Here is a 24,738-nt window from a genome sequence, read left to right as displayed (position 1 = left end):
CACAGATATTTAATATCTACACTGTGATGCTGGCAGACCATGCCACCCATAGTCACCATGTTTCAATGGACCACTGACAAACACAGAGCTGGAAGCAGTCTGGCTCACCTGTGTGTTAGTATTGTTGAAAGAGGTATTAGCATTATAAGAATGTCTTTAGACTTTATGGACTGCTTGTGAGTGGCTGCCGGCATTAATCTCACACATAGCATCTGTATCCCTTATTGTAAAATAATGTTTGAGTGGTTTTATTGTGAGCCTCTGTGACTCTGTAAATCACCAGAAAGGAGAGAGACATTAACTAGTGTGACATGCTGATCTCCAACCGAAGGTGTTACGTCCTGTCCCTCAGGGAAGGACCATAAACATTAGACAGACTATTGAGAGACATTAAAGAGGACAAAAGATGGTTGTTTTGCCCTTCATCCCCATCTGTGAAAATGAGTCATGCATGTGGATTCCTCCCATCAGCTGAATTTGCAGCTCAGAGCTCAAGGAAAGAGGCCGATAAAACCCCCTAATTATAAAGAACTGTATCTCTGTGCTGCTTGGACTCTAAGAGGCAAAGTTTGCTAGACATGACCAAGAGATCCACAATGCTCAGCCTGGGTTAGCCCTAAAGGTCATCTAGATCTTTTTTATTATAGAAGCTTCAATTTCTTTTCAAAACTTAAGATTGGAACTCATTTGCATGTGTATGTTCACCTGCTTTAACCTTGTAAATAATTCTCTAGTTTCCTTTTCCTAGTTAATAAATCTGTATATAGTTTACTATTGGATTGGCTACAAGCATTGTCTTTGGTGTGAGATCTAAAGTTCAATTGACCTAGGGTAAATGATTGGTCCTTTGGGACTGGAAGTAACCTGAATATTGTTGTGAATTTTGGTGTAAGGAACCATCTAGCACAAAGGCAGGCTCATCTGCATGGCAAAATCGATCGGAGTAACAAGGGGACGGTCTGTAACTCTGTGATAAGGCTGTTATTGTAAGTGGGGAGTTTACACCTGATATTTGATTGGGGAAATCCAAGTATAGACCTCTCAGCCAATTGGGGGTTTGTGCCTTTCTTCCTGACAGTCTGCCCTGAGGTTTGTACTCAAGCTATTGAGTCACTGCGGGCAGCTTTACATACAAATCCAACTGCATATTTCAAGCTAGATTTGTTTGGATTTTTCCCCCTTCTGCCAATGCTTGTTGCACCTTGGTTTGCATTTCCTAGCTAACAGACAAACAATGGAAATCCATTTTGAACTCGGGCAGGTTTCACACCGGGGATTTAAGGTAAATGGAAGTGAAAAACAACTTTCCATGCGTCCTAGGGTGATTTATTCCTGAGCCTAAATAGGTACAATATGAAAAATCAAATCAGCTTTCAGCATTATATAATAGCCCCTGGATAAATTTGAGGTAATGTCAGTATACAAAATAGATATAATTATATCTCATTATTTCATGTCATTCCTTATCATTTTAATTCCATCACATTTCAGGCAATGTTTTTTAATGTTTAGGTACACATTGCTTTAATAACTTGAAGCATGTATACTGGCATTAAAACCATTTTGCAACTAAACTCATTTTAATAAGAATAAGAAAAATGTTTTAACAGAAGACCCTTCCAGAAATGTTAATTCCAGAAACAAAGAGGAAGGGTAAGATGGTTTTCTGTATTTGATTTTACTGCTTGTCTCATTTCATACTGAGCTTATATTCTTCTATCCAGAAAGATTGCTACAGAAGTAAAAGATTTTCTCATTTCTAAAATAAAATATTGCTAAATGCACATATATAAGCAAACACATATTTGTGTGTGTAGCTTTCTGGGGAAATATTTTGAAGTATAAAATGAGTCACTCTGCAATTCTAAAATAGCTGTTTTGGTATGAAATTGTAAAGAAGTGATATGTCATAATAATAAACAGCAAAATATTCATAATATTAATAGTGAGCACTGTGCTCATTCTGACTGGTCAGTGCCTTTCCCTGGAAGGAACACTTGAAAACAAAACCACATCTTAGCCCTATTGCTAATATTAAGTGATGAAAGATTGTATTCTCTCCTCTTCCTCTCTAGCTCCCCGCACTTAAACAGGCACTTAGAGAAGAGAAAGGAATTCAAAGTTACAAAAATCTTTGGCACTTGTCTGGGGAAATGCAAATGATTTTATTCTGGCTGTTTGTGAATAGTTCTGTAGGATATAAACAGAGCTGCAAAAAATCAGTTCTCTTTGTACTTATTTCTGTGTGTGTCCACGTCCTATTTAAGGATCAAAAAACCCTTGAGTATCGTGGATTTTGGTCTCAACTCTGCCGTAATTAGCAAAAAATAATAATCTTCTTTGCTTTGCCCTGCTGTAACTTGCACTAAAGTGATGTTTACAGCTTCCTAAACTCACGGAAGACACAGGCTTTTTTCTTACGTGCTTTCTGCACTCAGGGTTTGACACAAAGCTCACTGAAGCCAATGACAGTCTTTCCATTGACTTCACTAGGCTTTGACTCAGGCTCTCGCTGAATTTGGAAGCTGGCCTTTTAAGGGCCTGATCCTTCAAACATCTCTGAGCCAGTAATGATTATCAGCAGAAATAAGCTCCATTATGAAGTCAGTGCAACATCTCCAGGGAGCATAAGCCCTAACGGCCTAGTCCAAAGCCCCCAGAAGTCAGAGAGAATTTTTCCAGTGACTTCAGTTTGCTTTGGCCAAGGGCTTGTCTACATGAGGAATAAAGTAGGGTGTGAATGTAAAGCATTACAGCTATTGCAGAATAAGATTGTCAAATAGGGAGGTATCACAATATAAGTATTCTGGTCAACTTCCCCCTATAAACAAGCCCTAATATCAAAAGAGTGGCCAAAGCCATTAAACATGGGCTTAATTTAAGCATGCAAGTAATCCCATTCCTTTTCAGCAAAGTCATAGAATCATGGGACTGGAAAGGACCTCGAGAGATCATCTAGTCCAGTCCCCCGCACTCATTTCAGGACTAAGTATTATCTAGACCATCCCTGATAGGTGTTTGTCTAACCTGCTCTTAAAAATATCCAATGATGTAGATTCCACCACCTCCCTAGGCAATTTATTCCAGTGCTTAACCACCCTGACTGTTAGGAAGTTTTTCCTAGTGTCCAATCTAAGGCTCCCTTGCTGCAATTTAAGCCCATTGCTTCTTGTCCTATCCTCAGAGGTTAATGAGAACAATTTTTCTCTCTGTTCCTTTTAACAACCTTTTATGTACTTGAAAACTGTGATCATGTCCCCTCTCAGTCGTCTCTTCTCCATACTAAAGTCCTTAGCATCTGCTTAATTTAATCACATAAGCAGTCCCAATGAAGTGCTTAAAGTTAAGCAGCTGCTAAGTGCTTTGCTGGTTTTATACCTAAAAATGTTAGCAGGATCTGGGGTAAAATGTATTACATACCCCGCTAGGTTCTGGAGCCAAGAAGATTCTACATAAATAGAAGGGCAATGTTAATTCCATTTATATCTCAACCATAATTTTGAAGGCGGTTGCTATGTGACTTCTGATGTAATATTCCCTCTTGGAACTCAGTACAAAAACAAGAGCAAAGCTTTAGCTGATTTTTCCAGTATCCTGGAGGGTTTTTTTTTATTCTTTTGTATCCACATAAATTACACAAGCACTTTATAAAATGAATACACATGAAACACCTTAGAAGTGCATAACTTAAAACAAACAAACAAATGCCTTTAAAAATCTCACTGAAAATATTTTTGATTGATTGTTTGTACCAGCTGCTTAAATTGGCAGTGCTGTTTTAGATTATAAGTAACTGAAAAATATATACTGTGTATATATATCTATATATATATATTCCTGGAGTTTGCTATAAGAAGTGCTTGACTTAAGCATGTCTCCTTCCCACAATACAATTAAAGAAATGAGAGAAACAGCTGAAAGTGAAAGATTTCCCCCCAACTTAAGTTGACGTCTAGAGCAAAAGAAGTAAAAGAAAACATTGAACAACATTTGTAAATAATACCAAAATAATCCACTGAATGAAACTGAATTGTCTCTGCAGAATGCCAGAGATGTTTCAAGAGTGATTAAAATATAAGTTGATCAATGCAGAGTATGTGGTATCCAGGAAAACAGTTTGGAATCTTCATACAATTATTTGCAATATGGTGCTTACTATCTTCAAAGGTCCGTCAGTTTCCTCTCTTATTCCCCCACTGGAAAAATATAATAATTAAAAGGAGGAAGAGACATTCCTAGGTGAAATCCAAGGAATTCACTTCCCCTGCATGTAGAAACCACCAGGCAAAAGACAAAAGCTGGGCTGTTTTGTCCATTTGTTGAATCCAGTCTGTGCATTTCTTTTGCACCAATGACCCAGGTGGAGGCGAGGGGGTTTGTTAAAGAAACGTCAAAGCTCCATTTCAAGGAAGGGGGAATTATTTCATTTTAAATGACCAGTCTAAAAAACATATACAAAGAAAGCAAAGGCCTGCACTGGCTGCGGACAGAATCCAGGGAAGATTTCCTCCATGGATTCTGAAAGGATGACATGGGGCTAATATATCTTTACTTTCTGGGAATAATTAAGGGAGCTCCTTGTTGTTCATTGTCCAGTAATGGAGACTTTCAAAAGACAAAAAGGGAAATGCCATTTTTATCTGAATAATCCCGCAGGTGACTTTATTTTTTCCCTCTCCCCTTCTTCCTGCCAAGAGGATATTTGCTGTCTCGGCACATTGGAAGTGTGGGGCTCTTGGGTGACAGTGTACAGGGGTAGTTTCCTGTTGGGAAGAAGAATGCTTCGGGCTGTGCTGAAGCTTGGGTGGCTCGTAACGCAGTGTGTGGGGAGGGACCACTGGATTGTGGGCTCTATTCACAAGCAGAGGCAACGGAGGTGACGCTGGTGATCTTGGACGAGTCATCGGACCAAGGCTGGAGGTTCTGGAGGGCGAAGAGGGAAGAGTTGTGAACACAGATGGGGTCTGCCTGCAGGGGCTGATTGATGCTTTTCTGGAAGGCCTCCTGCTGGAGCTGCATGAGGATGCGGTTGGCTTGCTGTCTCTCGGCCTCCCTCTCTTCTGCAGTTTGTCGCCTGGGAGAAAACAATAATCATGAATGATTTATGTCATGGTAGAGCTGCCCTACCAAGGTCATGGCCTCACTGTGCTGGGCCCTGTACCGACACACAGTGAGAGACCTGTGGAAGGCCACAAAACAGGGAATAGTACCCATGTCTCCTCAGTCCCAGCCCAGGGCACCTAGCCACTGGACCACACTGTCTTTCCATTACTCTCCTTAAGAAAAGGGAAAGTACTAAGCAAAATCCAAAGCTTCCTTTGTGGCCATGGATGCAGGACATGTTCTCATCAAGGAAGATATGGACTGTCCATAGCAGCAGAGAAGACTGAGCTGGAAGAGACCTAATTAAGTCAAATCTACCCCTCCCCCATCCCATCCCCCAGGCCAATGCAGGATTGTTCCCTGTTCTCCAGGACTGTCCCCAGCTTACTGCAAATGACTGCAGCCAGGGACCTTGGGAAATTATTCCAGAGCAGTCCGAAGGAAAGGCAGACTTCCTTCACTCGCCCAGTGTCTGAGCTCCATTGTCCACAGCTTTGTGGGAAGTGACCAATCCCTTTGGTCTCCGAGGAGATCCCCTGTGGCACAGCACTCCCCACAGCATGCACACACAGAGCCCCTTTCCTTGGTGCCCAGTTAGGCCCCTTGAAATAACTTTGGCCAAAACCTGCGCTCCTTTCTCAGGCAAAACCCCATTCACTTCAGTAGGTGAGGCTCTCAGGATAGAACCATGAAGAAAGTTCTGGTTCATCCCTCCAGCTGTATACACTGTAGAGAGTGGAACACCAGGGTTGGTCTTCTCTCTCCTGGAAACCATGTGGCCTACTGTGGATCTCAGGTTACAGTGTCTGTGGATGGGCTCAACTCACTGTCCTTCCAGTTACTTTTCACTATATCCCCCCCCCCCCCCAGCTAGCCAGCCCTAGAAAATCAAACAGGAAGTTCACTGAGTCAAATGGGAACCAGGACTAGTTCTCACCCCATTGTGCAGCTTGGTTCCATGGCACTGACTCCCCCCTTTGGAGTATCCAGCATGGAAAGCACTATATCTGAATGAATCAAAGGCCCGGGGAATACATGCACCATGCAGCTTAAGTTTTCCTGGCATATTAGGCCTTTGTGTTTTCCATATGAGGTACATCAAGGCTCTGTTTGGGGGGTATCCGGGTATGAAAATCTGCCTATCAACCCTGTGTCCAAAATCAGCCAACAACAATTCCTTCCCTCTCTGCTATTTCTCTACTTCTCTGGTGGTAATTACCAGATTTATGGCCTTATCTGTCACTTTCCTGGCTCTGTACTGATCCTTCACACTTCGTAATGCATTGTTGTAAAATCAATGTCTAATGAAACTACTGTTTGTTTGGGTTTTCTTTTGCTATCGATCCCCTGAAAGGTTTCAGTTCATAACCCATTAGAGTTGGGGAAAAGGAGACGTTGCTGGGTTATCTGTGGGAAATCGGAGTCCTGCCGGCTGTAGAAAGCTCAGGGACACCAAGCTGATTCTCAGCTCAAATACTGTGGAATGTTATTGACAAGAGCCACTGCATGTATCTTTCACATCTACAAAGAGCATGAAATATACATTTTTGTATCTGATCTCCTCTCTTTGCTCCCTGACCCACGCTGCTTGTTTTATCCGGCATTATTTATTATGTAGCTGAGTCAATGTGTTATTTCATTCGGTAAAAACACTTCTGAGGCACGGTTTTTATTAAAGCACGGTGTAAAATAAGTTTGAATGGCATTAATTTCTTGACAACTGTCAGGGGTAGCTTCATGGGATCGGAGACAGCCCTGTAACCTTCTTCTCCGACTTCAAAACAGCCACCACCACCAATACGTGCCGCGTTAAAACAGGACAAAATTCAACGTATGCAGCCAATTATCTTCTGAATAAGAGACAAGGAAAGAATTTCATAAATAATATCGGAGTTTTCCTTCCACAGCAAATTTACTCTTGATGCATATTTAATACTGTTTTGACTTCATCGAGAAATGTAACGCCGTCTCCTTTATAATTAGTGGTAACAGGTTATTAATTTCATGCTGGGACATTATTCTCAGTTAACACAGTTCGCAGCAAAATAAATAAATAAATAAATAAATAAATCATGTTTCAAACCAAGAGAGAAATAAATACCCGACGGTGCAAAAACACCAGGATCCAGGCAATTTATTTAAATATTGCAACGGAAGGGCAACATATTAGTAATAATTATTTAATACAGCCCATTGCCTTAATTGCAAATATATAAATTATGGAAGATCTTCCCCCCAGCACGAATAGGAAGTGTCTAGCCAGGGGCCCGACCCTATCCTGCTCCGATGGGAGTTTTTCAGGATCGGCACCTAAAGTAGTAAAAGACACGGGAGCGATCATATAATAGGATTTTTACCCGTGTGAGGATTTAAAGCTCGGACCCTATACCACTGTATGGCCCCGATCCAGGTCCCCTTCTACTCACCGAGCGCTTTTCCCATTGATTTCAATGGCTCAGGACTGAACGTGACCGAACAGGACTCGGTGAAAGTGATTTGGTCCCTGTTCCGTGACGCTCTGGCAAATCGCGCAGTTGCTGCGATTTTTAACTTCCTTCCGACCGAGTGTCGATCTCATTCCCCTACAGCCCCTTCCCGGCGCTGCCGGATCCCACCGCTAAAGGACTGGTCCTGATTTCAAAGTCTGTCTTGCCACCGACTTCACAGTTCGTTGTACTGTCCCCAAAAGGAGGTTCTGGGGTTAGAATTAAGTATTATTAAGGCAATTGCATTTTGTGTGCAACAACTGTCCGTGTACATAAAACTCCGGCGATTGTCCCCTTTCGGATTCCCACCCCTATTAAATAGCTTCCCATTGTATAACTTGTAGACGTGCGGTTTAGGACTCCCTGGCAGTTCAATTAGAGCGCTAAGGCCATGGTGACTTGTGATATATATATTTATTGTTTGCTTCAAATGATCAGAGAATGTTAGTCTATATTTAACTTTTTAAAATTTCACTTCTTTTCTGTTTCCCTTCTGGGGCCGCAAAAACTATTCCCTAGCAGTTCCGCAATGAATACACCACTCTCCAACTGCATGTTTGTGAGAGCGATTGAAAGCAATTTCATTATCTACCAATTTCAATTCTAACTCCTGGAGATGACAATACACAATAATTGACTTTAGTCTCATTGAGCTCGGAAGAGTTATTTCATACTCAAAGAGCTTTCATTAAACCTCGTGTATTTATTGAAACATCTGTCTTCCAATTCCTTTTGGCACATCCTAGCAAAAGCTGGTGTGTACAATTCTCGTGCTAAATATTATATACAATCGCCTATATTTGTCTATTTTTACCCGAGAACTCACATCTATCTGTCTGTGGCATTTTCCCCATTAATGCTATCAGAAATCTTACTTATAGCAAGGAAGGGGAAATGGATTTTTAACCGCGTAGTGCTACCGTGCATGAAGGATTTTTAAAAGCAAAATGAGATCAATCTATTCTAAATAAGAGCTGATCTATTGTGGATTATAAATAGCTTTATCCAATGTATACAAAAGGATTTTAAAAAAACCAAGAAGACAGTATATTTTGTTTTGCGGAGGACTTGAGAAAATAACCCTCTAGTCCTTTAAAACTCAAGTCAATAATAATTCAGAACTTCACATTAGAGATTTCAAACCATTATATATATAATATATATATATATATATATATAAATATATATATAAAATATATATATAAACTTCCTTGTGAACAATGGTTATTGTCACACCCTTTCTTGACTGGTAGTGTACATTGGAGGGTAAGTAAAGAAAACAAGACGGGTTTCATTTCTTTCATTTCTTAAATGTCCTTTGTGTAACTACAAAACCCCAATGGGATTTTTTCAAAGTTAAAATCCCTCGCTTTTAGCATAACCAATCACTTCAAAGACTTCAAAATCTACAGCAGTTCCTTTCCCCGGCACTTTCAGGACTGCTGGGGCTTTTCAAATAAATATCAACTCATATTGCTGTCTTTTTAGGGCACGGTATTGAAATCCACAGTCCCGTATTACTAATCTAAATGTTCTGGTTGCTAGTGTGAAAATGAATAGCTCAATTCATACCGTCATGACACGGGGGGGTGGCTTATGGCCACGTTCACCCCCTCTAGCTACTCTGGAAAGCGTCCCTGACGCGAGACCATTCTAGGCTATTGCCACATGGCCCAGGAAAACAGGGTTCCTTCCTATGCCTCTTGACCCGGGCCTCAATTGTTCACAAAACGCTACATTTATTATTACAGATCCATGTAGGCACACACCCGCTTTTTGGTCAGTACAAATCACGGAAAAAATAAAACAAAACAAACACCCCCAAAGGCCATAGAGTCAAAATGACATGCTGGATTTTGTATGTTTCCTTCTCCTCCAAAGTACTTACAACTCCCCAAAATACACCCCAAAGATGCCTTTTCACAGTAAAAATTGCCTTTCCCCCCCACCCGGGTAACGTCGCTTTTTTAAAAAATGAAACATAATTTCATTCGGATTTTTCTCCTCCGGAAATGGTTTCCCATTATTATTGGCCCTTCTTCTTCTCTGTATAAAACTATCAGGCCAGTTTAAAGACACTGGGGAAAGAACTGTTACCCTGAGGAGGACTCGGGGGAAGATCAGGAGCTGGTATAAATTGCCTTAGCTCTGCGGGGAGTAGAGAGAGTCCATCAGAAATCCACTCCCAAACACTGTCATTATTGTTGGCCGGCCATGAATATACATGTGAAGGGGGCGTATTTTTCTCACAGGTCAGATGGAGAGAACGGCTGGTGTTTGGGGACACCAGTCTCCTGCATTTAATACCATATGTACTCTTTAAAGCACTGAACCAAAAGGATCCCGCCAAAGAGAGAAAAAACTGGGGTCTGAAACACCTTCCTGAACCAAAACCAAAACCAAGGTGGAGTCCTCGTGGCATTTAGAGACTTACCACATTTAAGCTTTCAGAGTAGCAGCCGTGTTAGTCTGTATTCGCAAAAAGAAAAGGAGGACTTGTGGCACCTTAGAGACTAACAAATTTATTAGAGCATAAGCTTTCGTGAGCTACAGCTCACTTCATTTGATGCATTTGGGGGAAAAAACCAAATGCATCCGATGAAGTGAGCTGTAGCTCACGAAAGCTTATGCTCTAATAAATTTGTTAGTCCTAAGGTGCCACAAGTCCTCCTTTTCTTTTTACATTTAAGCTTATGCCCCAAACAAATGTGTTAGTCTCGAAGGTGCCCCAAAGACTCCTCCTTGGTTTTGCTGATACAGACTAACAGGGCTGCCCCTCTGGAACCTTCCTGAACCCCGTTCCTCCCCTTGGCCGGATCCCAGCGGAGTCACACGCAATGCCAGACCGACGCGCTCTTTCCTGCGTCCGGCATCCCCACTGCACTTCACTTCTGCTGCGGCGCTTGGCCAGGTCGCTGATTCCGGAGTTATCAGCGCTGACCAGTTCACCCAAGCATAGACCCCTCTCTCCGGCTGTGGGGTCTGAAGGGACCTCGCCGCGTGTGTGGGTCCCTCCCCTCAGCGCTCAGTTCAACCGAACCAATGCCTCGACCGACCACAACCCCCCGCCCCGCCCCGGCTAAGCGCACCCGGTTTTGCTGAACAGAACCGAGATTGTTTTCAGCTTAAAGCGGCCCTGGGCCTGTCTTTCAAAGGGGCAAAGCTCCGACTCGGAAACCGTTTAAACGGCAGCCGCCTGCGAGGAGAGACACAACCCCACACCCCGCGGGGGGCAAACTTCTGTCACCCACGTAGCTCAACACCCGGGTAATGGCCCCGAGTTGTGTCTGCGCACGAACAACACCACAGACGCGCAGTAACACCACACACACCGGGCGCGGCCGGGAGCGGCCCGCCGTCGAGGCAGCGAACCCCAGACAGTCTGCAAAGATAACGGGGCCGTCACACACCAGACCAAATACACCCCCCGGGGCGGGATTCGCTTCTGACCTCCACTTTGTCCTCCTGTTCTGGAACCAGGTTTTCACCTGGGCATCTGTCATCTTGAGGGCCTTGGCCAGGGCTGCCCGCTCGGCCGACGCCAGGTACTTCTGCCGGTGGAACCGCTTCTCCAGCTCGCAGATCTGCAGCCGGGTGAAAGACGTCCTGGGTTTCTTCTTCTTGGGCGGCGTCCGGTTCTGGTAGGGGTGACCTATACGGCGTGTTACAGTGAAGGGTGAGAGGGCCACTGGGGTGGGAGACGGGGCGGGCGGGGGGGGCAAAGAAGCAAGCAGCAAAATATCAGGAGGGGTCCACAAGCGATAGCAGAGACAGACACAGAGAGAGATTGCGAGGCGAGTGGGCAGAGCCTGGCCTGGGAAGCAGGGCCGGGGGGCGAAGGGGGCTGTTAGCAGAGCCCATGCTGCCCTGGGTGAGCTATAGCTGCTAATAGCACGCTGCAAAGCACCCCCCGCCCTTCCCCAGCAATGAACACCCTCTCTGCCCGGGCCTTCCGAGGCACCAACATCCCTCAGCCCCAAACCCTTCCGCGGCACACCCGGGCCTCCCTCTGGGTCGGGGGGGGGGGGTGTAGAAAGAACCAGGAGCGGCAGATGTTAGTAACGCGCGGTGGGAAGATCTGGTGCGGCTGGAAGAGCAGGAAAGGCCCCCACCTCGTCCAGTGACTTTGTGGGAGCCGGATCGGCGCCGAGTCCCCTGTGCTAACTACTGAGATTTATCTTAACGCGTTCTTGTTATTGGCAGCAAACTGCCCTTTCCCTCGATCAAACCGCGAAAACCGGCGCCCTCGTGATGCACCCCCTGCTATCCCGCTACCTGCTAACCAGGGCGGGGGGAATGAACCGTGGTTAATTCGCTGCCGCACCCCGGGGTGCCCAGCCGGAGATATTTCAGGGGGCACGGTCTGCCCGTCATCGCAAAGGGGAGCCTTGGCCATTTCTCAGACTAGGGAATTTGATTTACTCGGTCAGTTCACACGCTCAGAGAGCTGCCTTTGGACGAAGTCGGTGTCAGTCGCGTGTTCAAAATACAGCTCGGGGCGTTTGTTTAGTTCATGTAAAGAGGGAAACTACCCGCCCCCGAGAAAGTTCCTGGATTGCTCTGAATGTGACAAATCCGATTAATGGCATTAGCAACACAAACACGGGCTATTGGGTCAATAAAGCGGATGCGGGGGCCCGGTACTTTGTGGAATGAATCATCTCTCTGATACTGACAGATTTCCACAGTTCAGATTTGTTTTAGTCCCTGGTGTGTATAGGAAGGTGATTATTTTTGGTCTGGGGTTTTATATCTGTATATCTATATATCTATATCCTTTTGGTCGCGCTGTTTAATCCCATTAATAAAGTTTTTGTCATAACTGATCATCTATTTCCCCTGAATTAGGAAGGACCTTACCCACAGAATTCTCTTTAAACACGAATATGCTACCTCGTCCTGATGTAAAATTAAGTTTAAAATCTGATCCTGCACCAACTTCCACGGAACACAAACGCGTGTTTGCTTTCCCCCTTTCTCACTATAGGCAGGAATCGCTGGAGTGGATCGAAATAATTTCGATGAGAGTTTCATAAATACAGAAAAGGCTCCCGGAATTAGCGTTGCTGTTATTAAATTGTATCTGTTTTTATTAGTTGTGGAACAACATCTCTAGGCCGGATGCACTGAAGTGAGGTACAAGGGCATCGCCCATTCAACGGAGAAGATAGAAAAATACTATTATTAGAGCGATCTAAACTGTCTTCTGTCTACATATATCTTCCTCTCGCTATCTGCAGGGCCTCTTATTCCTCTCCCTTGCTATTGTAACTAAGCTCCCATTTTGACAGTCCCTCTTCCAGACAGCGCAGAAAAACGTCTGCCCTCCTCCCTGTTCCGACACAAATATAATCAGGTTGGGAGGTAATGGAAAAATATAGGCCCCTAAATCTTTTAGAGTACCTAGTCGGTCCGGAAGCTAAGCAGTACCTTCCTTCCACAGAGCAGAGGAAACTCAGATGACAGGGGAACATTTGCTGTCAATTTCAGGCAAAACGGCCTTTTGTGATAGTTGCCTAATTAGGATCTATCATGCATTTAGTCCTCCCGCCCCGATTACTACTGTGAAATGAATGCCGCAACAACTTCCTATCTAGTGGCCAGAGCACATGGCAAAGATGTTTATTCCAGGGCAAAAGGTACAGTACATCCCAGATGGAATGATCTGTCCCCTGTTTCTAACAGGTAGACATTTACCGTCTTGAACCCCATCCAATTGCTGAGTTTAATACTCAGCAGTAATAACTAATAATACTACCTGATTTTGTCTCTGGGAAACCTTTTGTGCAGTGTTTCTACAATGAGATTTGTAGGTGCCTTCATCTGTCGTTAACCAGCCTAATTCTCCACCTCTTGCAGTTATATTATGGGCTCTATTCCCCGGTACCCGCTCAGGAAAAAGCTCCACTTGTTTGCCTGTGTAATAGTAAGAGAGCTGAAATATTCGGCAATTCTAACGACGCCTTTCATCCCAGGATCTCAACGCGCTCTATAAACAATGATTAAATTGAGCCTTATTCCCCCTGGGAGGTAGATAAAGACTTCATTCGTTTGTATTTTTAATTATATGAGTAAATTGATATCGTATCCAAATTAGATTTAAAAATAATCCCAATTGGTCACACTGGAAAGTATAAATTAACCGGGAGCTGCTTTCAAGTGGACGGATTCTCCCCATTTTACAATTTTTCTGCCTTTTCAACACACTCATTCTGATGTTGGATTCGTTTCCCAGTTCATACCCAAACCGTCATCCAGCCGCCCACTCGACACTGCTTTGGGTCTGGGGGTGCGGGCAATGGTTGAGAACTGACTCCAAAAGTGAAGCGAAAGAGCAGCACTTAAATGTTTTGCTCGGCCCTGTCGGTGGAAGCCGCTTTGTCTGTTCATTATTATATTCTGCATTAGGCTCGCTTGGGAACTGCAAAACACAGTTTCGCAGAGGAAATTTACATTGATCCGTAATCTTCCTTGAAGAAAAACTAGGACAAAAACTTGTTAAAAATCATAGAAACATGAAATTCCTTTTGGAGCCTGGCCATAATCAAATGAGAGAATTCCAGTTCCCTCTCGGTGTTTGCCTGTTACTAGATCCAACAAATGGATTATCCTTCCCGCAATAATGTGCCTACATTAAACCCTCACTTTAAAAATAAATCCGTGCGTAGCCTTCTCCTTCCATGAGAAGTTAGGGATAAACAAATAATCTATTCTTTTCTCAACTAAACCTCCCTGAAAAATCTGAGCCTGAAAAACGTTTGCAACTATTTTCGGGGTGAGTTTCAAGGGTTTAAATGTGACATCCACTGTGAGTTTATTGTTGTTATTATTAGAGCCTAACTGTGCTTTCTTAGTCAAAACATATCTGTACTAATGACTGATTCATTTATAAATCCTGCTGTCCCTTGGCTATCTTTGCACCCAATAGCCAAAATGCACTTGGGGAATCGTCCCAACCCCCCGGTAATTAATAAATAGTCCCATTCAGTTGGATTCACCCCCGGATCACTAATTGTGCTGCATCCTTTAATATGATTATTTCTTTCCTCGTCGGCCTCATTACTCTCTGCCTCAGTGGCTGGCCCGGGACTAATTCTATGTAGGGATTTGCTTCTCTGTGCCCATTTCTCGGAACGTGGAGAGCGGGGCCGTGGTCTTGGTGATCACCCTGGAATCAATGGATCACGCCCTTGCAGGCGCACCCGGCCAATCCCGGCCGTCTGGAAAGGGCAGCGGGGGGGAGGCCAGGGGACAGCGCTGTCTGGTGCAGCGGGGAGGGAACCTGCCGTCGCGCCCCAGGTGGGCCAGGCATAGCCGCGGCGGTGACCCCGACAGAGAGGCAGGCGAGCCGGGCTGCACCGCTCTGGAAACCAGGGGACGGGACTCACCTGTGAACCTGTCTTTCGTGTAGCGCCTGTTGCTCTCCATCCAGGGGAAAGTGAGTCCCGTGAGGTTGTTCATGGTGTTCACCGAGGGCACGGTGGGCATCCCGGTGGAGAGGGGCTGGTGCCCGCCGCCAGCCAGCGGCCTGTGTGCCGGCACCCGGATCACGCCCCCAGCCGAGTTCAGGCCGTTCCCGCTCATGGCCACCCCCATGTTGACGTTGTAGGAGCCCGGCAGGGAAGCCATGCTGCAGGCGCCCGGGTAAGCCCCGGCCGAGCCGCCGTTCGCCCCGTAGCTGCCGGTCATGGTGTTGTACGCGCTGCTCACGATGCAGCTCAAGCCGTAGTCGGAGGAGTCCTGCAGCCGGGAGCCGGAGATCATGCAGCTGCCTTGGTCCGGGTTGTTGAGGATCTGGTCGATTCCAAAGCTGATGGGCTCGGCGTGGCTCTGGTGGAGGTGGTGAGCCCCTATGTGATCCATGCTGCCGCTCGTAATCCCCCTAAACAACACAAAAGGTGGGTCCCCACCCCCACCCTGCTCCAGGCCAGTGCCGGATCAGGGAAGAGATTTACACCGCGCGCCTCTCCGGTCTCGCTTCGCTTCGCCCCAAAGCCTCCAAGGAGGCTGGAAGTGGAGAAGGAAGGGCTGGAAAAAAGCAAGAGCGGAGATTTGGGAGAGAATGGGTGAGTGTGTGGGAGCGTCTGGACTCTGGCTTGGCTTCGAGGGCATCAATCATGTTACCAGAAGGCCTGCTACTTCTAGGCCCTGGGTCTCCATTGGCTGGATCCCGAGAGCAGCTGAATGAATGACAGTCAGGGAAGAGAGAGAGAGAGAGAGTGAGGGGAGAAAAGGAGTTTCTTTCAGAGCCCAAAAAATCCAGGCTAGCCAGAGCCTTATAAAGTCAAGTCACCCCAGCTAAAACGCAAAGGAAGCAGCTTGCAACTGCCGGTGGTTTATTTGTGCAATGGACTAGCTCACGTTTTCTCTAAACATCCACACGCCCCCCGCCCTCCCTCCGGTGTATTTCTCGTTCCTCCCATCCAGCCCTGGGCGAGTGTAACAGACACGAGTGCCTTTCCGCCACCACGTGAAAAAGCTGCAGGTATTTTGCTGCCATTGTGCAAAGCCCTTCGTGCCCAGACAAAGAAGGTAAAAGCTTAATCGGCGCTGGAGTTGCAATGGCTGGGGGAGAAGAAGGGGGAGGGAGGCGCCTTTCTTTTTCCAAAGTCTGAGGCGTGGAGGGGGCAGAAATATGAAAAAGTGAGCGATCTCATATCTGGATCGCTGTCTCTGTATAAATCCGTTCTCTCATATTGGGTATTCGGTATTTAGATTTTCATATAAAAATCTGTTGCTGTCTGTAGAAATCTAAATGCATAACAAAATAGTCCGCAGAGATTTACCAAGGAGATATATCTATATACACTGTGCTATTTGTAGAAATCGAAATACATAATGAAATATTAGACAGAAGATTTACAAAGGAGATGTATAGATGGATATATTTGTTCGTAGAAATCTAAATACATAATACAATACGAGAAGGGATTTACAGAGGATATATAATATCCTGTGTTGTTTGTATAAATATAAATACATCATTTTATATTATATGTAAAATGTTTATCTCGGGCACCCACGATTTACTTTAGAAGTGACTCGCCTGTCCCTTCTGTAACTAAATTATCAATCCGATTCTTTACACACCAAACATTACCCCGGTACTCCCAGCTGGGACCCTGCGGAGTGGGGGTAATAGAAAGGTTTCATCAGACTGGATAAATGAAGATGGACCCAAAACCAATGCTCCCTTGATTTGAGTAAATCAGTCATATGTGGCAACCTCTGCAAATAAGCCAAAGAAGAGGAAAGGAGGACTTGTGGCACCTTAGAGACTAACAAATTTATTTGAGCATAAGCTTTCGTGAGCTACAGGAAAGCTTCTGCTCAAATAAATTCGTTAGTCTCTAAGGTGCCACAAGTCCTCCTTTTCTTTGCGCGGATACAGACTAACACGGCTGCTACTCTGAAACCGAAGAAGAGGGGTACTGTAGCTAAACCCACCGGACTAGTGCTGGCTATGGGGATCGCTTGAACGCGACTTGTGCAGAGACTGGACGCGCAGCCACACGGAGAGGTGGGAGAGGGAGTTTCAAAGGCCCACCTTTTGCAATTGAAAGCACGTGTGTGAGCAGTTAAAAACGATCGGTCCATTCCCCTGTTTGGGTCCAGGCTGTTCCTCTGCGCTCATACAAAGGCCGCTGCAACGGGCTAATTTCGCAGCAGCCAGCCAGAGGCATCCGCCAGCGGTTCCCTGGGCGTGTTTAAGGCCATTCTGTCCCGGGGCTGCTCCCTACCTGCTCGCGGGGCAACCCGACGGATACGCTCAACAATCACCGACTTTCGCGTGAGCCAGGAAAGGGGCCCAGGCAGCCCGCCGGGGTTGCATTTTCCGAAGTGTCTCTGCAGACAGCTAGTCCCCGGGCCATCTGCCTCCTACCCCAGCGCCTGCTCATTGACAGCGATCTCCCTTAGGGGTGTCATTGTAGTTGAACGGGACGGGTTTGCCCGCGGAGCGCCTGTTATTAACCTATCAGTCCCAAACCTGGGGATCTCCACACTCGAAGGGATCCACTTTCGATCCCCTTTAGAAACAAGCTGTCACCTCCCAGAGGCTGGGATCTCCGCAGCTCCAGAGAAGGGGTTTCAGATCCTGGCTTCTCCTGTGGCCAGTTTTTGCTGTGCGTTGAGTCTTGTCTGTGTGACTTTGCTTTTCCAGGGAGCAGATCTACTCAACCAGTTTACAGACTCGCCCCTCAGCTCGGGATGTCTATTGGGATGAAATCGCCAGGGCGTAAAGTGATACCCTTTTGATCCAAGGCGAGGTAAAACTACACGCAGTACCCCCCTCTCACTACCGGTGCAATTATTGTGTCTCTCACACAGAGAATTGGTCCCTCACACACATACATCATCGGACTGTTGTACCGAAACACAAACTCCAACACAACTTTTTTTCCCAAACAGAGAGAAGATCATGGGTAGGACAGCTTTAAACCACCTTCCAAATAGGACAGGATCTCGCCTCCTCCTTAGGAACCTTAACCAAATTACCCCAATCAGCTATGCGCCACAGCCAATTCATCAGAGACAGTAGGGCCTGACTGATTGATTGATTCTAAGAAGGGAGAACGTTTGCTCTTTATTTTATAAAGTAAAATTCACTACAGACGTGTTGAGATGCTTTTCCTTAACGCACAAACCTGCATTGTTCATAACGTACAAACATGCATTGTTCCTAATGCACACCCCATCCAAATACTCTTCCGCTTGATTGAGTAGAGAGGAAACTATTTGTAGCCAGAACTTTTGGGCCCTGCTCTTAATCCCATTGAGGTCCATGGGAATATTACCTCGGAAGGTAAATCCTGTCTCTCTCTGTCTCTCTGGTGTATATGTGAGAGAGAGACCCCATGCATGCGGGCATTATATCCATAGACCTAATTCCTGCAACTTTGCAATAATCTGTGGAATAAATTGCCTGGAGGAGGGGGCACTTCATAGTCTCTTCACCGGCCCTCTGCCCGCAATCCCTCGGATATCAAAACTCTGAGGTTCTTTCAAATAGCCCCCATTTGTACCACTTCCAAACTAACCTCCCATACAAAGACCTCCCGTTGTGTCCAGGTGTGGCATTCCCCCTAAAATATTGCACCGACCCACTGCCCTGTGAATTCTGGGGCGGGCACAGCTTCAAACTTTGATATGGTCCAAACCATACTGGGAAAGACCTGACCCTAGAGTTGGCACATCTTGATTTGCAGAAAACATTGTTTAGGGCCTTTTTAGAAGTGTGTGTTTTTTAAAGTAATAGTATTTTTCTCTCTCCCTGAGACTCCTGGTGATCAGGCAAATAGCTGGGGGAAGGGAAAAGAAGGGAAAGATAGTGCTAACCACACCGAGTGTATGTAAAGTGACTTTTCTGTAGCAGAGGTGGCATAAACCGAGCCCATGTTCTAACGATTTCCCGGGGAAGGGTGGACTTGGCCTGTTTATCGGCAGGGTCGGAAGCATTACAATCCACTGCTACTGGCATCTCAGTGGGTTTATTTTTTAAATATGCTCTGAGAGCTCATAACCCTGGCCATGTGTGAGGGGGGCCTTGCCACCTCTGGCCAGGTCCTGGTGACCTCCAGCTTGGATCACTGCTCCATGGACTTGAGATCAATGGGAATGTTTCCGCTGGCTTCAGCGGGCTTTGGGCCCTGGATGAGACCTCTCTGGAGATCTATAATCAGATGCTCTGTCTGCGGGAGTCTCTGTGTGGATTGATTGCTAGCTACACACACAATTGCTTCCCCCCTTGGGGCTGGGCTTGGCCCTAGAATCCATTGAGACTGAGGCCCCAGATTTCACCCATGGTTCCTGCTGGATCAGAGGCAAGACGCAAGCTCCATCTGTTCTCTTCGAGGCCTTCTTGCTGGGGCAGGGTGGGTGTTGGGTTTCTTCGGGTGCAAGAGGCAGCCAGGGTGGTGTGTGGGTGAGTCCTGTAGGTTCAGTCAGCCCGGGACTAGTTTATTTACCGCTGCTCTTCGGGTTTACTCTTGCATTCCGAGACAGTGGGATGGAGGAGGTTGAAATTGGGGTTAACATTTTTTCCACACCTCCCTCTTCCCCCCAAAAAAATGTTTTCAGAGATTTCCCTGCCCCTACATTGTGCTGGGGGGAAATACCTGACTTTAAAAAAAAATCCATCCACTCTAGTGGTGGGAGTGTTCATAAAAACGGGGGTGGGGGTGTGTGTTGAAAGTAAATGTCCGGCACAGGAAGAAAAAGTCAAAGCGCCGTGGCATTTAATAGCATGAGACGTTTAGCTAAAATCATGCGACTCCCAGGGCACAAACCAGGCTGAAATCCGTCTGAACGCATAGAAAAGCAAATCGCCTGCCTCTTTCTGCACCTGTCCCGTTCCCCTGCTATTATGATCGAGCTGGGTCAGATCAGGAAGGAGAGATTCTGGCGTGTGCCCTGGTAAAACGAGGCATGGCCGAATACATTTAACCATCTCACCCTTATTCTGGGTGAAACCCCGAAACTCTTGCAGGCGGAGGGGATTCTGCAACAGACTTCAGCGGAGCCGGGGTTCCCAGTCCTTGTTTTTATTGACTGCTCAGATTTGCTTTGTCATCCATCATTTCTAGTCACGGTTATTCCCTGGGGAAGCCTTCTCAATACTTAGGAATCTTTTAGCCCCCGTAAGTTTTATACACTAATAGGGGAAAGAAACGTCCGGTCCCCAGTTTAACCAGCGAGACACCAGATACTGCCTGCCTGAATTAACGACCATGTGGAGGGAAATCAGATGCATTTTGAATTCAGATGGACTCAAACCGGATTATCTGTCCAGAGCCCCATCTCCGCGATTGATTTGAAAGCAGAGATCCTCACTGAAGTCAGGAGGAGAGTTGTTGTTGTTGTTTAAGAAATATCAATTTAGAAAGAAACAAATCCAGTCTTTTTGGAGTGGAGCAAAAAGAAATAGGTTATGCAGATGTGCTCCGGCCTTCACTGAATTTATATGGTTACACTAAATTGCAGAATCCTTCCTCTCAGTCTCCACCAAAAGAAACAGTTCGCTTTGTAAATATGCCTCGCTGCCTGGAAACGTGATTGCAGAACTCACGCCAGGGCTCGTCCCACCATTAACTTGCAACATCTCAGGAGCTCAGCTTACAACGCTAGGTGTAAAAATGAGCCTTCCTCTTGACTGTAGGGACTCCTTTCAAAACCCTTTAATATTATACAGAATGGGATATAGACCAAAGTGTACACAAATTGAGCATGAATGTAAAACGACACAGACAGACAGTTCTTCCCCAGCTATTAGGAGAGTGTAGTTTAAAGACCAACCAGCTAAAAATGACTCGCGTGTGGCTTTTTTTAGTGTTGATCAGCCAGAAAAGCAACTACAGAGATCCCAGAACCCAAATCGCCCCACGCATTGTTCCTCCCAGCAAACTTTCTGTGCTTGAAACTGACCAGATCCAGTAGCGGCATGTCCAGGGGCTACGTATTTCAAACTAGAATAAGCGATTCATTACAATGGGAGCGAGTTTCCCTCTTCTAAAGTAGCAGACCTACAGGCAAGTAGGAGAAGAGTTTTATCAATAGCTGTGAAAAGCTAATTCATAAACACACCCAGAGAGACATTATAGATAGATAGATAGATAGATAGATAGATAGATAGATAGATAGATAGATAGATAGATAGATAGATAGATAGATAGATAGATAGATAGATACTGTGTATGAAAACCCTAAAAAAGGTCATTTTTTTTCATGATGTGATTTTTCAGAGAATACACTGGCGTTGCTGCGGACACGTTGTGTGTGAAAGTGTCTCTCTGTTGATCTGTGCGTGCAAATGTGATTTTGTGTTGTGTGGGATACGGGCAACAGAATCATTTCGCAGCTCTTCTCTTTTGCCCTGTAAATCTACCTTTGTCACTAGTTGTTGGTGTTGTTTTAACGTTTTCTCTTCGATCCATTAATCTTCCATTGGCGATGTGTTTTCCCCACTTTTTAAAAAAACACCGTCGTATTTCCTCAGATTGCGAGTTCATCTTCTGACACTAAACTTTCATTTTTAATGCTAGGAAAAACCCACTGGAAAATCATCGGCCCTGGCCCTCTAAATTATGTTTTGTCCAACAACGGCTTGGCAATTAAATACCCTTTGATTTTTAAATGAGTTTTAGCCTTTTCGGGATGTTTTCGAGTCAGCTTTGGGTTGCCCCATGTAAACACACATCCCGTGAGATTTTCAGCGGCCCCGGTTAAACCGGGGAGGTTTGGCTGGGCTATTAATCCCTATAGTATCAATCGGGATTCATCGCCTTGACATCTAACTGCTGTAAACTGACCAAAATGAAATCTGGCCGCTCAGAGAGTTTACGGCGGTTAGATGCAAGGCGATGAATCCCGATTGATACTATAGGGATTAATAGCCCAGCCAAACCTACCCGGTTTAACCGGGGCCGCTGAAAATCTCACGGGGAAAGATGTGTGTTTACATGGGGCAACCCAAAGCCAAATCACCAACTCAACAGAGTTCAAAGTCTTCAATTGTTGCAACATTGTGCGTTGGCTGTAAAGAGAGTCGAGGTTTTTTTCCAGAGCCCCCTTTCTCCTGCCATCACTAGCTGGGTGAGCAATTGACACAAGTTAATAATAATCTAAGAAAAATGTCTCTAAACTTGTGCCCAAATGAGGAGTGCATTATGAAGAATTGATTTGGGAGCGCTTGGGGAACTGGTTTATTTAACAGCAAGCATTAAGGTATTAATATTTTAGATGGGATCACAGTCTGTAATTTTTTTTATGCTGGGCAATTGACCGACATTAAAATTTAATGAAATGATCTGCTGCCTAGAGTTAGAGGCTTGTCAAGCCACAGAACAGAGACCATTAGCAAAAACCAGCAGCATTTCCACTAACAGGTAAATAATTAAAAAGAAATGCTATCCTGGTAGGTCCTGAAGATTATTTAGAGATGGGCGCTGGGAGCCATTATTACAGGGGATAGAAACAAAACCCTTTCGTGGGAAATCTCGCTTTCCCATCGTTGGAGGGGAAAAGAGGCTAAATGAAAATAGAAATTAATTGCAAGCGCTTGCAGAATGCTATGGAGATTTTACACTTCCCCAACTAAATCAATATGGAGACAATTATTATCAGAAGTAAATAAGTCTTTTGCACAACGCTTCAGGATCTTCAGTCGTAGTTTAGGCACCATCGTGGTGGGAGCATGAGAGGTAGATTCTGAAATTAGAGAGAGAATTCTCAAATTGGTGGGAGAAGAGTTCTGAAAATAGCGCTGGATTTTGAGAGTTGATGGTATTCTTCACTTGTTAGATTTGTTCTGAAATTATAGACAGCCGGAAAATAATGGTTATTTATTATGAATTGAAGTATTAATTCTTCGATCATTATTAGATTGATTCTGAAATTATAGATAAGCAGACGGGCAGGATTTTTAAATTCTTGCCAGAGAGGCGGGCAAATGTTTAGATCCTGAGATGATAATTAGAGAGTTTATTCGTAAAGGTGGATCATTTTATAATTATGTCGCTATTTATATTCAGGCTCAGGGACTGATTTATCATCTTGCAAAGTTACTAGCAGACTAGTAGACATTTCCCGCCTTCATTCTGAATGAATGCACAGGACTTATTTTAGAAGTTCATTGATGTAACCATTAGCCAACTGCCGCCCCCACGCCAGAAGAATCACTGCGGATCCCGCTCTCCCAAAATGCCTTCCCCGGGCTATAGAATAGCAGGACTTCCCCAGATGGGCTAGTGCTTTGCTGTGGGTGGCTGCTGCTGGGGAAGGACTCATCTGTTCTGAAATGTCCTTTCTCCTCAATCCACCCCCCTCCCTAGCAACCACAGGGATTTCCCCCCACACACACCAAAAATCAAAGGCAGTTATTGAGCGCCTCTGTCCAAAAAGCCGTCTCGAGTGTCCTGAGAGATCCTCAGCCGAGCCTTAAGTGCTAACTAAATATTTGCATTGTTGGTTTTGTCCTGGGTCAGAACCAACCGATCGCGCTTTCCGCCATGCAGCGCCCGCCGGCCGTTCACTGAGAAGATCAGGCCGCAAAAAGTTGTCATGAAACGATCAGGTCTCTCAAACGGAAGAACACCCACTGGAGAGGGCGGCTGCCTGAAAACATTTCATTCCTTTCGAGGTGGTTGTGCGGGGTTGTCGGTTACAGGTTGGATGTCCGGAGCCTCGCCTCTGGAACCAAACACAGGCCCCGAGATCTCACCCCAGTGAACCCCAGCGGCCGGAAAGGGGTCAGAGCAGCGGGGAGATTTTGGAGAACACAAGAGTAGCTTTTGGGTTTGGCTGCCTGATTCATGGCTCAGCGCTGTAGTACGATCGGGTATGAATATGCGTCACACGGATTCCCACACCTCCACACACAAATATTTCATTTATATATCTGTATCTGCTGTGCATCTCTCTCTGCCTATGTCTACACGGAGAGAGAGACAGAGAATCTGCTGCGCATATCTATATACAGAGATGCATAACATATATTATATATATATAATATTATATATCTTGTGCATCTCTCTCTCTATGCATGTGTGTGTATATGTGTGTGTACACACACACACACACATATATATATATACACAGAGAGATGCACAAGATATATATGTAATAATATATGTTATGCATCTCTGTATATATTAATTTATTATTATTATTATTATTACATATTACACAGAGAGAGCTACACAACAGATGCAGGATATATATCTATATATCTGTTGGCACCTTAAAGACGAACAGATTTATTTGGGCATAAGCTTTCCTGGGTAAAAACCCTACCTTCTTCAGACGCATCTGAAGAAGTAGGGTTTTTACCCACGAAAGCTTATGCCCAAATAAATCTGATCGTCTTTAAGGTGCCACTGGACTCCTTTATGTTTTTGTGGCTACAGACTAACACGGCTACCCCCTGATTTATATCTGTTGTGCATCTCCGTGTATATATACACACACAATCACTGTGTGCATATGTGAATGCGTATATAGATATATAGATAGATAGATAGATAGATATACAGAGAGAGAGAGAGCTATGCACAACAGACAAATGACATACACACATTCCCATAACCATATATGTTCACACGCCCGCACTCCCACACCCAAATGTGCACACCAATCCCAGGGCACAAGTCTCTAG

General features: G+C 45.1%; 1 protein-coding gene and 1 long non-coding RNA gene across 6 annotated transcripts in view; one reads left to right on the top strand and one right to left on the bottom strand.

Moving 5' to 3' along the window:
• Positions 1 to 3,548: 3,548 nt before the first annotated feature.
• On the bottom strand, positions 3,549 to 17,520 carry TLX1 (T cell leukemia homeobox 1). 5 transcript variants are annotated; one of them, XM_043518983.1, is made up of 4 exons: positions 17,330 to 17,520; positions 14,978 to 15,471; positions 11,040 to 11,277; positions 3,549 to 5,074 (listed from the first exon to the last, which is right to left on the bottom strand). In XM_043518983.1, the coding sequence occupies exons 2-4, from the start codon at positions 15,450 to 15,452 to the stop codon at positions 4,852 to 4,854; spliced, it is 936 nt and encodes a 311-aa protein (XP_043374918.1). In that variant the 5' UTR covers positions 15,453 to 15,471; positions 17,330 to 17,520; the 3' UTR covers positions 3,549 to 4,851. The 5 variants fall into 5 exon arrangements, with proteins under 5 accessions (XP_043374918.1, XP_038266821.1, XP_043374917.1 ...); XM_038410893.2 differs by having other exon boundaries at positions 11,040 to 11,241; positions 17,330 to 17,492; XM_043518982.1 differs by lacking the exon at positions 17,330 to 17,520 and having other exon boundaries at positions 14,978 to 15,916.
• LOC122461067 overlaps positions 16,025 to 24,738 on the top strand; it is a 24,674-nt gene continuing 15,960 nt past the window's right edge. The window contains exon 1 of the long non-coding RNA XR_006282769.1: positions 16,025 to 16,121. This is a non-coding gene — a long non-coding RNA (uncharacterized LOC122461067). The remainder of the gene's footprint in view (positions 16,122 to 24,738) is intronic.

The sequence above is a fragment of the Dermochelys coriacea genome, chromosome 7, assembly GCF_009764565.3.
Source record: "Dermochelys coriacea isolate rDerCor1 chromosome 7, rDerCor1.pri.v4, whole genome shotgun sequence".
NCBI classification, from domain to species: Eukaryota; Metazoa; Chordata; order Testudines; family Dermochelyidae; genus Dermochelys; species Dermochelys coriacea.
Note: the sequence above shows the minus strand (reverse complement) of the source record. Positions and strands in the feature narration are given on the sequence as shown.

What these genes read in the sequence shown, in the direction of transcription:
- TLX1 (XM_043518980.1), bottom strand. Translation starts at nt 15,452, where the DNA reads ATGGATCACATAGGGGCTCACCACCTCCACCAGAGCCACGCCGAGCCC. An exon ending in CACGAAAGACAGGTTCACAG is followed by an intron (nt 11,278 to 14,977) that starts GTGAGTCCCGTC and finishes CTCCCACCCCAG; the next exon opens with TGGCCCTCTCACCCTTCACT.